The sequence below is a fragment of the Danio rerio genome, chromosome 1 (assembly GCF_052040795.2).
Source record: "Danio rerio strain M-AB ecotype USA chromosome 1, GRCz13ab, whole genome shotgun sequence".
NCBI lineage: Eukaryota > Metazoa > Chordata > Actinopteri > Cypriniformes > Danionidae > Danio > Danio rerio.
The window spans coordinates 42314990-42329141 of record NC_141021.1 but is presented as its reverse complement, the minus strand read 5'-3'; the positions used below and the strand labels follow the sequence as shown (position 1 = coordinate 42329141).

The 14152-nt window shown below is 36.5% G+C and overlaps 2 protein-coding genes and 1 non-coding gene across 7 annotated transcripts in view; 2 read left to right on the top strand and 1 right to left on the bottom strand.

The window, feature by feature from the left end:
• Positions 1-2042: 2042 nt before the first annotated feature.
• sod3b (superoxide dismutase 3, extracellular b) overlaps positions 2043-14152 on the bottom strand; it is a 92153-nt gene continuing 80043 nt past the window's right edge. For 3 of the 5 annotated variants that reach the window (XM_087237385.1, XM_087237384.1, XM_087237383.1), the window contains 2 exons: positions 4460-4559; positions 2043-3141 (listed from right to left, as the gene is read on the bottom strand). In XM_087237385.1, the coding sequence (XP_087093511.1) occupies positions 2555-3141; positions 4460-4487 (615 nt within the window). In that variant the 5' untranslated portion in view covers positions 4488-4559 and the 3' untranslated portion in view covers positions 2043-2554. Of the gene's footprint in view, positions 3142-3419; positions 3532-4459; positions 4560-9301; positions 9443-14152 lie in introns of those variants that run through there. The other 2 variants (XM_087237386.1, XM_087237387.1) reach the window with 2 other exon arrangements.
• LOC147837437 (RNase MRP) lies at positions 7039-7294 on the top strand. Its single transcript, XR_015477306.1, has one exon.
• ing2 (inhibitor of growth family, member 2) lies at positions 9557-11774 on the top strand. The gene is made up of 2 exons (NM_001002448.1): positions 9557-9835; positions 10535-11774. The coding sequence occupies exons 1-2, from the start codon at positions 9697-9699 to the stop codon at positions 11230-11232; spliced, it is 837 nt and encodes a 278-aa protein (NP_001002448.1). The 5' UTR covers positions 9557-9696; the 3' UTR covers positions 11233-11774.

Genomic DNA, 14152 nt, shown 5'->3' with positions numbered 1-14152 from the left:
GACAAAATGGTAGGAAATAGTTTTGGTACATCAAAAAGTGTAGATATAATAACTATCAAACAAGATTATCCAGCAAAAAATAGTTCTTAATATGTCACTAAATTGTATTATTTATACCTCAATTAACCAGAAAATCAGGTGAATAACTGCAAAAGGTTTAGTTTTTCAGAAAACAAATAACCCCATTTAATAAGCTGGCTACAGGCCTGAAAGTGTATGTTCAAATAATGTTTATTAACTGATAAAGAGAGAGTTTAATAAAGACTTTCGTTCATTTTTCGTACAAATTAAACATGTCTCATAGTATTATTAAATATGGAGCACAGGCTGTAGCTTTTCTGACAAATAGTTTCAACCAAAATTGGAGATGTTACTGTAAGAGATTAGGAGAACTGGCAGGGTCATATACGTTTACATGTAGGTGTTTATTCTGCAGTTAGCTTTCAGGGAATAACTTATTGTTTACAGACTATATGAGTCTGCTTTAACATTAGACTGACCGTGAAAGCGGTGAAAACACTAGCATAACGACATTATCATGATGGACTCTTTCACTAGCGAACTTGAGTTTATGTGACTTACACTTTTCGTTGGAAAAAGCTCTTTTTGTCCACCTCTTCTTGCTACCTCCATCCTCACATGAGCATGTCACACACCTCACACATCGGAAAATTTCTCCGCGCAGTTGTTTTGGCGCTGTTTGTATCTGAAACTATGATCTGAAAGCAGCCACTCACATGACAGCAGGGAAAGGCACAGCCAATCACAATGTTCATATGTGTTTGTGATTTTAAGTGAATTAAATATTAAATTAAATTTTAAGTGATTTTAAGTGAATTAAATATTAAATTATTGGTGGGGACCAATGACTGTAAAAAACACGTCCTCACCGTCCACCCTAAATCTACGCCCCTGCCTGTGACATCTCGCTGACCATAGCAAGCTGGCAGAGAGCCAAGAATAGCAGGACCACTTAGAGTAGAAACCTATTAAAAAATGGTCAAGAGTTAAAATGAGACACCTAGGGGTGTGTCAAATAACCTGTATAAAGATTGTGGAAAACACAGAGACTTTAGAAAGAGTAAGAGAAAGAGAGAAGGAAAGAAAAGAATTGTCCAGGAGAGACTTCAGAATGCTCTGGGGTCTGCTGTGCTCTTTCTCGGCTTTATTATGGAGAATAAAGTCTATTTTCTGATATTCAAAACCTCCTGTCTGATCATTTCTAATTGATGAAAAGTCGAATTACGACACTTGCAGGAGTTTTTTTCTTATTTTTTAATGGAGGAGCTCTGCAATTAACAACACACTGTACAATCTGCATTTACCTTTAAAAAAACACATAAAAATGAATGTAGGATTGAGAACTTCCTGACCGTATATACAGATTAATGAAAGATTTTTCATTTGCTACTTTTGTACTTTTTGTCTTATTCAAACATATAATTAGTGTCCATTCAGATAATCCTCTTTTCCTTTTCTTCCATGTGTTCAAAATAATGAGAATTTTCAACAAGACTACAATCATTTTAATTCAGCAATTTTATTTTTTTAAAAGTGAATTAACTAAACTCCTATTACATTTTTTAAAAGTAACTGAAATATTATTACTTATCTTTTGAAAGTATGTGTTACTGTACTTGCTACTTAGAAAAGTAATATTATCAAATAACTTGTGTCACTTGTAATACTTTTTTATTATAATTGTGCTCACTTTTAGTACAGTTCACACAGTACAGTTTTGTATTCTCTTTAATAGCAAATACAGTTTTGTTCTTTGATCAAATTTAAGGGACTTATACTTAAGGATATCAATAACTTATAGGTACCTCCAAAACATGAGAAAAACACATTCATCAATAGTTAATAACAATAATTTACAAATCAAAAACAATGTTATAAAGAGTGTCATGTATAAACAGCATACATCTAAGAACTTCCACTACCATTAGAATGTAAAATACATAGAATGGCTTTATCATGTTTATATCTCAAATGATACATTTACAAGGAGGCTTACACACTTTAAATAAGGCACAAACAAGTTGTGTTTTCAAAAAGCCTCATTCTTTATTATTTTTTAGTGTTTTTAACACAATAACCAGATATTTAAATGCATTCCATCAGTTATTTCGCTGATGTACAGGCAAAGTATTTTGGTGCATTTAAACAAAACAGATATATTTATTAAAATATTTTTTTAGACAGAACATCTTTAGAAATTGAAAGATAAAGCTATTAAATTCAAGATAAATATCGCAAAAAAAAAAATTAATTACAACTTTTTTGCTTCTCTTGATTTTCCCTCTTTGTAAAATTTTGTATTTAATGTTTTTCTATAACATATTGGGTGTACTAGTTTTTGAACCGCTATCGTAACTTTAGATAAGCTCCAGATCTGGCTTCAGTACTGACTAATCTAATGTATATGCACAAATATAATATTGTATAGCTTCCTTTTAAAAATATGAATTTAAAAGAGAGATTTGTGTAATCATATATGCTGAGCATTGTATACTGCAAAAATGAACTGTATAGTCTTTGCTAAAAATATCTATTAATTTTGGGGGTTTCTCAGTCCAATAACACAGCATGCCAGTCGCCCTCCAGCGTTGCCATTCAGCAAGCTTCCCACATTCCCACCTCTGCCCAAATCATCCTTTCCCTCATGAATGACAACAGACCGGCCGGCTATTGAAAGTTTCCCAAAGAGAGTTGCAGGGGAGTCCAGTGACTGCCGAATCTTCTTGTTAATGGGCACAAAGTTGCCAAAGTCCCCTGGATGTTGTGGATGGTTGACGTTGAGGGGATTGTAATGCCCACCTGTAGAGTCGCAGCCCCTGCTTAAGTCTCCATACTCATGAATGTGCATGGCTCTGGGCTGCTGACTGTCCGCAGGGAGACCATAGAGCCTGAAAGTCACGCTCAGCTTTTCCTTTGGGCCAGACTGTCTGAATAAAATGTGACCGTACACACGAGGCATGCCAGGCGCTAGTCGAGTGTTAGGCTGCATTCTGCATACGGCCTGAAGGGAATCACTGTTTGAAGCATATGCCAGACCTGAGCCTGATCCACAGAAGAGCACATGGCAACTGAGCAGGAATGCCAGAAGGGGTAAAATGTTGAAGCGTATCATGTCTTCACCTTAATCAGAGAATATTAAAGCCAGGTCAAATGACATGAAGCATCTCAACGCCATCATCGTCTCATTAAACTCTTTGCAATGTTGAACATGGACTATACTTTCATTAAGACACAAATGTGTAGTTAAACATTAACTTTAATGGTTTATTTAATCAAAGAATAAAATACCACAATCCTCCACATTGCTATTAAACAAACATTTGTTAAAGGACATTTTATGATGATGTAGTCTACAGTGAATTCATATATTTGTTTAAAAGATTAAATACAGCACTTACTTTTTGTGTTCCGTCACTAAAAACTGATTTTTAATGCCAAACGTGTTTCTTTGTTGTTGGTCCTTTGCGTTTGAAAAGCTTATGGTTGCTGTTTTATACTTGCATAATGCAGGGGCGTAAACATTCCATATTTAGTAAATTACAGGGTCTGAACATGTTGAAGAGATCAAATTTCATGCCTGCCCACAATTCGTGTGTGTTCTGATATTACAGCTGTACACATGTGAAGTTTAGATGCAAAAACTTCTAAATGTCATCTGAAATGTTCCACTGAAGTGAGCATTTCTATCAGGCTCCTGTGTGTATGTTCAGTATTATCACCTTTATGGCAAAGATTAAGTGCTTTTCCTGGTCTTTATCGTGAAATAACATAAACAAAGGAGGCTGAAAAAAAATTTCATTTTCTATGGAAATTTCAGACGGTTTTTGCATCTGAACTCCTCATGTGAAAAGCATGAATATAATACAGTAGCTTTTTATCTTTTGCCTACCAAAATATATATTATAGCAGTGAAAATAGGTTTACACAAAAATGTGTGTGAAAATTATAAACACAGGTCCAAAGCCAGCTTCTTATTTCTCAAAAAGTGGATCTATTTGCAGTTATCCGCCTCATTTTCTATTTAATTATGAGATATAAATACTGAATTTTGAAGAAATTTTAAGCACTATTTTTGGCTGAATTAGCTTGTCGGATGGTCGTCATAACCAAAAAAAAATTCCTAAATGTTTAGAATAAAGAAATATGACAATTATTTATTTTTTAAACCAAAAATTATTACATCATATATTGTTAGAAAAAAGTTTTAAATTAAAAACTGTAGCCTATTGTAATTTATTAGACAAATAACAAACTGGCCAGCACAGCTAACGTTCGTCAGTCAGAATTTGGCCATAATTAAATAATAAAATTAAATAATTATAATAAAATGGTGGCGCAGCAAGAAGGTTGTTCTCGCTGTGTTCGTATGGGTTTCCTGTGTGTGCTCAGGTTTCCCTGAAGTGTATGTGTGTCATTGCAAGAGTGTATGGGTGTTTACCAGTATTGGGTTGCAGCTGGAAGGGCATCCGCTGCGTGAAACAAATGCTGGATAAGTTGGTGGTTCATTTCGCCGTGACGCCCCTTGATTAATAACGGGACTGAGCCAAAAAGAAAATGAATTAATATCAATAACATTAAAACATACTAGTACTACTACTACTAATAATAATAATTTAGAGCTTTACAATTTTTCTAGCCTCTCTCTTTCAAAAAAGTATATTTGAAAATTCATGGATAACAACAATAGCCAAAATAGTATTCAAATTGATTTTAATATGGGTCACTTTTGGTGTTTCACACCTTTTTATTGGTCATGTTTTCTTAATAAGGTTTTAGAAATAAAATTTACTTTTTAAATGTTTCCTCTATTTAAAAACAATACAGTAGGAAAGATGTTTTTTGTGTTTTTTTTCACAGATGTGTGTATAGGTGTGTTTGCATGTAGCAAGTTTATATCTACGTATGTGTGTATAGTGGTGTATGCAAGAATCAAGTTTATATGTATACACACAAGTTTAATATATATTGCTTTGAACATTCAATAGTATAGGTGTATATGCGAGTAATTTTTAGATGTATATGCACGTGTCTCATGTATGTGTTGATAAGCAAAGTTTGATTTAAATTCTACATGGCACCTCATTGTGTTTCCCAGCGATGGGTTGCAGCTGGAAGGGCATCCGCTGCGTAAAACATATGCTGGATAAGTTGGCTGCTGTGGCAACCCCAGATTAATAAAGGGACTAAGCCAAAAAGAAAGAAATGGCACCTCATAGTTTGGTGTTGAACTCTTGAAAAATAATTGTTTGCATTGGTCAAAACTGATTAGCTGAAGTCACACCAGGATTCCGCTTGGTCTTAAAGCCTATTTCGATGGGTTATTTGTACAATATACACTCACCAGCCACTGGTACACCTTAGGTACCTTAGGTACACTTACTAGTACTGGGTTGGTCCCCCTTTGCCTTCAGAACTGCCTTTATCCTTCGTGCCGTAGATTCCACAATGTACTGGAAATATTCCACCGAGATTTTGGGTCCATTTTGACATGACAGCATCACGCAGTTGCTGCAGATTTGTTGGCTGCACATTCATGATGCCAATCTCCCATTCCATCACATCCCAAAGGTGCTCTATTGGATTGGAAACTGGTGACTGTGGAGGCCATTTGAGTACAGTGAACTCATTGTCATGTTCAAGAAACCAGTCTGAGATGATTCACACTTTATGACATGGTGCATTATCCTGCTGGAAGTATCATCAGTAGATGGGTAAAGTGTGGCCATAGAGGGATGGACATGATCAGCAACTATACTTAGGTAAGCAGTGGCGTTGACATAATGCTCAATTGGTACTAATGGGCCCAAAGTGTGCCAAGAAAATATCCCCCACAGCATTACACCACCACCAGCCTGAACCGTTGATACAAGGCAGGATGGATCCATGCTTTCATGTTTTTGATGCCAAATTCTGACCCTACCATCCGAATGTTGCAGCAGAAATCGAGACTCATTGTCCAATTTTGATGAGCGTGTGTGAATTGTAGCATCGGTTTTCTGTTCTTAGCTGACAGGAGTGACACCCAGTGTGGTCTTCTGCTGCTGTAGCCCATCTGTCTCAAGGTTGGACGTGTTATGTGTTCAGAAATGCACTTCTGCATACCTCGGTTGTATTAAAGGGTTGTTTGAACCAGTCTGGCCATTCTCCCCTGACCTCTGGCATTTGCGCTCACAGAACTGCTGCTCACTGGATATTTTCTCTTTTTCTGATTCTCTGTAAACCCTAGAGATGATTGTGCATGAAAATCCTAGTAGATCAGCAGTTTGTGAAATACTCAGACCAGCCCATCTGGCATCAACAACCATGCCACGTTCAAAGTTACTTAAATCACCTTTCTTCCCCATTCTGATGCTCGGTTTGAACTGCAGCTGATCGTCTTGATCATGTCTACATGCCTAAATGCATTGAGTTGCTGCCATATGATCGGCTGATTAGAAATTTACATTAACAAACAGTTGAACAATGTGTACCTAATAAAGTGGCCGGCAAATGAATTATGGCAGCAGTCAAAATGGGCCAAATAAGCTCATGTATGGGACATATTTTGGACCTTTGTCACTAAGGGGTAGGCCTTCTGAACCACCCAAACCCCCCTGGCTACTGGCCTGAAACGTGTGTCTAAAACTAACAACAAAAGTTATTTTAAATAGGATTATGTTTTAATGTAGACCTATATGATAAAAAAATATTATTAAGATTTTAAAATATTACGTGTAAAGTCTATTTGTAGTTGTTTTTTGCTTGTTTAAGCTCGTTCAGTTATCTCGGTTGTTGTTTGGTCGTGACGTGTGAGCCTCATTTGCATATCTGAAGTTTTCACTTCAGGACCTGGTAAGTCAGTATATCGCGCTATAGTACTTCTAAATATATTGTACATCTCTTTGTGATTATATGTCACACTATTCTATAAAGTAATACCTTGGAAAAAATTATAAAGAGATAACTCAGTGTCACCGTCATACAGACGCATGGCTCACTTTCGATGTGTATATATCTTGTGCCGCCCGTCCCTTCAGTGCGCATGCCTGAAAACTTGCATCCTAAGCTACGCACGGGGAACCTCGTTTCGCCATCACTGCTTAGGGGAAAGTCCCCGGACACTGGGCAGAGATGTCCTGCATACAGCGCAGATCAGTGGCTTGCATTGCGTATCCATGCAAAGACGTCCACGTGACTGAGCAGAGCGCTAAGCAAGCCATGCTTGTCAATAAGATAGTTACGCAAGTGTCGTACACTCGTACTTCTACAGAACGGGGCTCATTCTCAGCATACGCATTGTTTTGAACGTAACTAATAATACTGGATGACACTCAATTGAATAAGTGTTTACATTTAATTTGATATGCTGAATATGCCTAGTAAATATTATCCAATTTACAATATTAAAAGGAATTGCTAAAAAGGTTAGTTTAGTCCCTAGTTTAACATTCCTTTAACAGCCATTTTGTACTATACTGTCATGTTTGAAGTCTACATTTATTTAATAAAAATACACTAAAATAATACACATCAATACCAGTTAATATCATTAATAAAACCAGTATTAATACCATTAATATCAGTAACATTTCACAATACTATTTTGGTATAATAATAATAATAATAATAATGGTATTATTACTGGTTTGATTAATGGTATTAATGTGTATTAATTTAGAGTACTTTTACACTATATTATGCACTATATTTTATACTATATTATTACACTATTTTACACTACATTATTTTAAATACTATATTATGAAATGCTCCTGGTAAATGAAAATATGATACATTTTAAAGTTTTGTTACTTCATTTTTGTCAGTGATAGAAACAATCTTACTAAGAGCATTTGTGATATTAAAGATGTGGCTTTTTTATTTTAATCAGCAATGAGCAATGTTGTTATATGCAAGATTGTATTTATAGATAAATCTTATAACTTTATTTTCATCAAATAATCACGAAAAGAAAAATATATCATGGTTTACACAAAATATGAAGCACAAATGATGTTTGTTCATAAGTAAAATAATAGTTATACACTGTAAAAAATCCTGGTAGCCTCATATTGTTAAACTGAATCAAATTAATCTTATGAGTCCATTGAACTTATATTATTAATCTATTTTATTGTCGGCTTTTAGTCCCTTTATTAATCCGGGGTCACCACAGCGGAATGAACTGCTAACTTATCCAGCATGTTTTTACGCAGCGGATGCCCTTCCAGCCGCAACCCATCTCTGGGAAACATCCACACACACATTCACACACACACACACACTCATACACTACGGACAATTTAGCCTACCCAATTCACCTGTACCGCATGTCTTTGGACTGTGGAGTAAACCCACCTGAACGCAGGGAGAACATGCAAACTCCACATAGAAACGCCAATCAACCGAGCCGAGGCTCGAACCAGCGAGCTTCTTGCTGTGAGGCGACAGCACTACCTACTGCGCCACTGCGTCGCCATGAACTTATTTTATGTTAAACTGAATTAAAACAGCTTGTGTAACAGATAGAATTTAAATTTGAACTTGATTAGCTTAGTTAAATAAGTTACTAAGAACTAAAAATATATGTTATCATGGCTAATTATTCATAATATTTTACGATGTACACGAGAAAGCTGATCAGTATACTAGAAAGATTTCTGAATGATGATGACTGGAGTAATGATGCTGTCAATTCATTTATTTTGTCACAGGAATAAGTTAAATATTCATAATAGTGTTTTTAAATAGTAGGGCAATTGGCAAGCAAACCAGACATATTCAAAGGCATTCATATTTACATTTTGACTAATAATGTAGCCTGTATTTTATATTCATGTGTTATATTGAGTTTTTATATTGTCAGTCTTTGTGGGCTGGGTCATTTCTACTATTCGCTGCCATTTGTATATGGTACAGAATATTTAAAAATGCATAAAAAAATCCTTAAAGCTTGTCTGAGAGGATTATCCTTTTCCACAAGAGGACACACAATCATAAGTGTTCAAAATTAAATTACATTTAAAATATTTCTCTAATTTCAGTGCAGGTAGCTGAAATGCCATGTCCCAGGTCACATATGCTCATGTTCAGTTACAAATATAACTTATAAAAATCAAATAAATACGGTTTGGAAGATACGTGTAAACAAAACAGTGTTCATGAAATCTTAAATCCAGTCTCCTTTATACATAAAAGTCGGTATATCTTTGACACCATTTGTGGCATTTCCGGTCCTGCAATTTCTGCCTGCATTAAAGTGATGATTTTCGCCATTACATCATCTCATTATCAACAATACCTTCGCTAACTCGACGACGTTGCTATAACATGCTGTGCTCGTATGGTTCCGTCTCGCTTTTAATGAATCGAACCTCCGCTTCCATATGATCCGTGGACGCGCCCAGCTGATCCCGCGCTCCGCCCACATCCCAACATCACCGCCCCCCATTCGCTAAAGCGCCTGAAAATGCAAAACGCGGCATTTTATGGGTTGATCCTGCGCATGCGCAGTCTCGATAGTTTTGTTTGAAGGAGTTCTCGTAGCCAGAGAAGACTGAATTTGGAAAGAGTGGCTCTCCACAAGGTTGCCAACTAACAACATAATTTAAAGGAACCTATGAGTGCAACGCACCAAATTTCAACCCGCAGTTCTTCACGAAAAGCCGCATAGCTGCTTGATGCATCGCTATCACCATGTTAGGGCATTATCCGAATGTGGAAAAATCGCAGCTTGTCAACTACGTGGAGGATTATTTGGAATGTGTCGAATCGCTGCCTTTGGATATACAGAGGAATGTTTCATTGTTACGAGAAATCGACACCAAGTATCAAGGTAAGCGAAACGTTTGTGAGCGGTGCCAGTACGGTGGGCTGTCTGTTTATGCACATTTCCATCGTGTGCAGTTCACACTGCAGACCGGTTTCGTTTCCATTTCCCCACAAAACGCGTTTTATTCATCATTCAGTAGTACTTCCGACGCTGCCCACGCCCGTTTTGTTTAACAAGTATTTTAGTCTTCAGCATAGTCAGCTATGTTTGTTCCAGCAACAATATCCTACCACCAGTGATCAGCCATTTTGACTAGTGCATACTCTGTACTGTTGTTTGGCTGAGCTCTTTCTTAACGCATCGCTTTAGTTGCCATAGTATCGACGTAATGGTGCTTTCAGTCGGCGTGTGTGTTTTGTTCGCGTGTAGCCGAAACATCTACAACATCTCGACGCATTGTAATGCCGCCGAGTTGACTTTTATAGCTCGCACATGAAGGTTATCGTAAATTAATTGTTTATTCGAAACGGGAACCGATTCATTCAGTGCTGCAAAGCACCGTTTAGTTCCTCATGTTTGTATAAGCACGTACGGCTGAGCAGGTAGGCTGACTGTACGGTTTTTTTGTTCCAGGGCGGCAGGGGTAGCAGTAGAGCAACACCACAAACAGACCACTGTACTATGTTAAAGTGCTGTTTTGTAAAATGTGTTAAGCTTGTACCATCAATTTCCTAACATCCCAAACATGATTTTCTCACTCAGAGGTCCTCAAGGAGGTGGATGAGATCTATGAAAAGTATAAAAAGGAGAGTGACAGTGGGCAGCGCAAGCGGCTGCAGATACAGTTGCAGCGGGCGCTCATCAGCAGCCAGGAGCTGGGGGATGAGAAGATCCATGTGGTCACCCAGATGATGGAGGTGGTGGAAAACCGCTCTCGTCAGATTGAGGCCCACTCACCTTGCTTCTTGGAGCCTGGAGATGTCGAGAGACCACCGGAGAAGGTAAGGCATGACCCTGCGAGCACCTCCACCAATGTGATGCCCGAGCGCTCTTCGGCGAGGCGGCCCAGACGTCAGCGCAACAGTGAGAGCCGAGACACTTGTGCCAATGGAGCTTTAGAGGATCTTGGCGAAGAGCCTCCACCACAGCCTCGTGAGAAAAAATCCAAGTCGGCCAAGAAGAAGAAACGTTCGAAGGCCAAGCAGGAGCGTGAAGCCTCCCCAGTGGAGTTCACCATTGACCCCAACGAGCCCACCTACTGCCTCTGTGAACAGGTGTCCTATGGCGAGATGATCGGCTGCGACAATGAGCAGTGTCCAATCGAGTGGTTCCATTTTTCCTGTGTTGGACTCACCTACAAGCCCAAGGGTAAATGGTATTGCCCCAAATGCAGGGGCGACAATGAAAAGACAATGGAGAAAAGTGCTGATAGGGCCAAGAAGGATAGGCGGTCCAGGTAGTGCCTTTTGTGAAAAATATGCCTGTGTGGGGATCGGCGGTGTTCGTGTTTAACTTATGTTAAAAGGTTCTCCTCATGCACTTAGCTAAAAAGTTTCCGAACAGGTGCTGTTGTTGCTTTTGCGTTAGGATGGACAACGACCAACAGACGTAATTAACCCTGGAAACACAGATGTTTTAAGATACTGCCACTAATGTCCATAAGACAGCGAAGAGTTCTTTCTTTTTTTCCAGTAAGACTAAAGAGGTTAAATATGTTAGGTCAGCAGCACCCAGGTCAGGGTAATGCTGTCAAAAATAACAAGCAAAGTGTTTCAAGTGCACAGGGTTTGATGAACCGTATGTCAGCATCTTTCCTTTGCATTTCTTGTTCTTTCGTTCCACATTTTAGAAAATATATATCAAAACACACCTCTGAAATGTCTTCCAGTGAGAGAACAAACTCATTTTCTTTGTAAATGTTTTGGAGTGATGTTTTTGTTTAAAAAAAATCCCTTTTTTAAGTTTCAACTATTTAAATAAATGGGTGCTTGTTATGTCTATACATTCTTGTTGTTATTGTGTCACATGGGTGTGAAATGGATATATTAGATTTAAAAAAAAAAGAACAATAACAATTAACGTGCAGTACTATACAGATGCTTAGGGAAAATAGATTGAGAATTTAACAAATATTTTGATATACAATCTCAGAGGGTCATGGAGGGTCAGTGTCCTGCATATTTTAGTTCCGACTTCAATTAAACACACCTGAACCAGCTAATTAAGCACTTTCTAGGTATACCAAAACTTCCAGGCAGGTGTGTTGATGGAAGTGTGAGCTAAACTATGCAGGAAACCAGCCCTCGAGGACTGAGTTTGGACACCCCTGTACAATCCTGTTTTTAAAGTAAAATAGCTAAACATTTCCGTGTTTGTTTGTTTTTTTTTATGAAAATGACTGAATAAAAAGTTGAATTTATTATATAAACATCCAAGAGCAGAGTGTGCAGAGCTAAAATAGTCAATAGGTGAAACATTTTATTTTTTTAAACTAGCGATGTTTATCCTATTTGTGGTTTTTATTATTCTTTAAAAATCTAGAAATTTGCAAATAAAGGGAGCTTTGACAGGTATCTAAGAGACCATCTAATGTTAATTTTCCTGTGAAAATTTTGCCATAATGAGGTAGGTTAATATATTAAGTTTTATTTTAAGATGTTGATCATGAGGAAATATGTTAAAGAGATGGTCAAAAGTGGAAATTTCCTCACCCTTTATTTACAAGTGGTTCTAAACCAAAGATGCCCAAAGTTGGCCAATTGTAACCTTTGATTTTGCCCATGATCCCATCTGAGAATGAGGGCAAATGCCTTTAACACAGTGATCATCGTTTCTAATTTAACACAACATTCTTTTGTTTGTTTTATTAATGAGCTAGGAAAAGAGCAAACTGAAATGAAATGTTTCAATTAAATGTTGTAAATCAATCTGATTTGTAAAAATGTTAACACCACTCAATGGAGAGAGAACTATGAAGAAGACTTGGTCGAGCAAATCAAGGCAAAAACTAGTGTAATTATGTTATACATGAGATTTTGTTTTTACTGTAATATGTTTATTATAAAAGGTGTATATATTATATATATATATATATATATATATATATATATATATATATATATATATATATATATATATATATATATATATATATATATATATATATAATATAATACATACTGTATTAGTTAATGTAATGCAATGCTTTCTAGTAATTTTTCAATATCATTAAATAAATTAGGAAATTACTCATGGCAACTATTTACCTTCGGCCCACTAGCCTCAATCAAGTTTATGTTTTGGTGCTTTGTAAGAAAAGGTTTGGACACCCCTGATCTAAATTTTATGAATTTCTTCTGATGAACACAAAACATTTTGAAGAATGTAATAAGGTAAAACATACTATAAAAGTAAATGGCTTTCCCCCCCAGCATTTTTCAAAATATCTTCTTTTGTGTTTAAGGTTGTGTTTGAATCGTGTAAAAGATGAGCTAATGATGACAGAATTTTCATTTTAGGGTTTACTATACCTTTAAATGTTTGAGACAAGATGCAGATTAGAAATTTACACAATGATTTCAGCTATATCTGTACTAGCATATACATCACATTCTGTGTTTTATTAAGCAATTGCACTGCGCAAAAACTGAAGCAAATCGATGATCACATCAAATCATGTATTATTATTATTATTATTACATCTAACTAAATGTCCTGCCACCAGATGTCACCATAAAGGCATCAGTGGTTCAGCTTTGGCTTCAGAACCCAAATCGAACTTTCCTAAAGTTTAAAAGAAAGTACTTTTAATTAAGAGCTCGGTGTACTGTAATGCCTGGAAGAGAGGCTTTAAAATAATTGTTGCTAACTATTTATATGTGTTGAATTTAAACAAACAACTGAAATTTAGTTCAATTAAAATGTTCAATTAAATCTGCTTGTTTAAATTCAGCCAAATAAAATTGTTTACAACCACTTCAAAAATTAAGTAAATCCAAGGGATCATCTTTGAATTTTTTTTTCTGTGACCCAACATAGGCTGTTCCGTCACCAGTTCGGTCAAGCATTATAAATAGTGATCATTAGTTGTCAATGTATATTTATTCTGGGTTACACAGTAATCAGGATTACTCTATAACCCAGCATTTGTTTAGTTGGCATTTAAATTATCTATGAATTCAGCTGTAAGTTAATAAGTCTCTACTCAAGTATTGAACCTTCTAGTGTGAAACACAATTTGTTTCCATCATCCTTTTGTTCCGTGTGAAGAAATACCTTTTTATCCAAACAATTGCAACCCTGGGTCAGGATTTTAAAAACAATCCTATCTTGTTCTTTCTATAGTCAAATCGCTAAACAAGAGGAAACATCCTGGGAACT

Excerpts from the sequence above, each read along its gene's own strand:
- ing2 (NM_001002448.1), top strand. The coding sequence starts at position 9,697 with ATGTTAGGGCATTATCCGAATGTGGAAAAATCGCAGCTTGTCAACTAC. Across the intron at positions 9,836-10,534 it reads AATCGACACCAAGTATCAAG|AGGTCCTCAAGGAGGTGGAT; the intron begins GTAAGCGAAACG and ends TTTCTCACTCAG.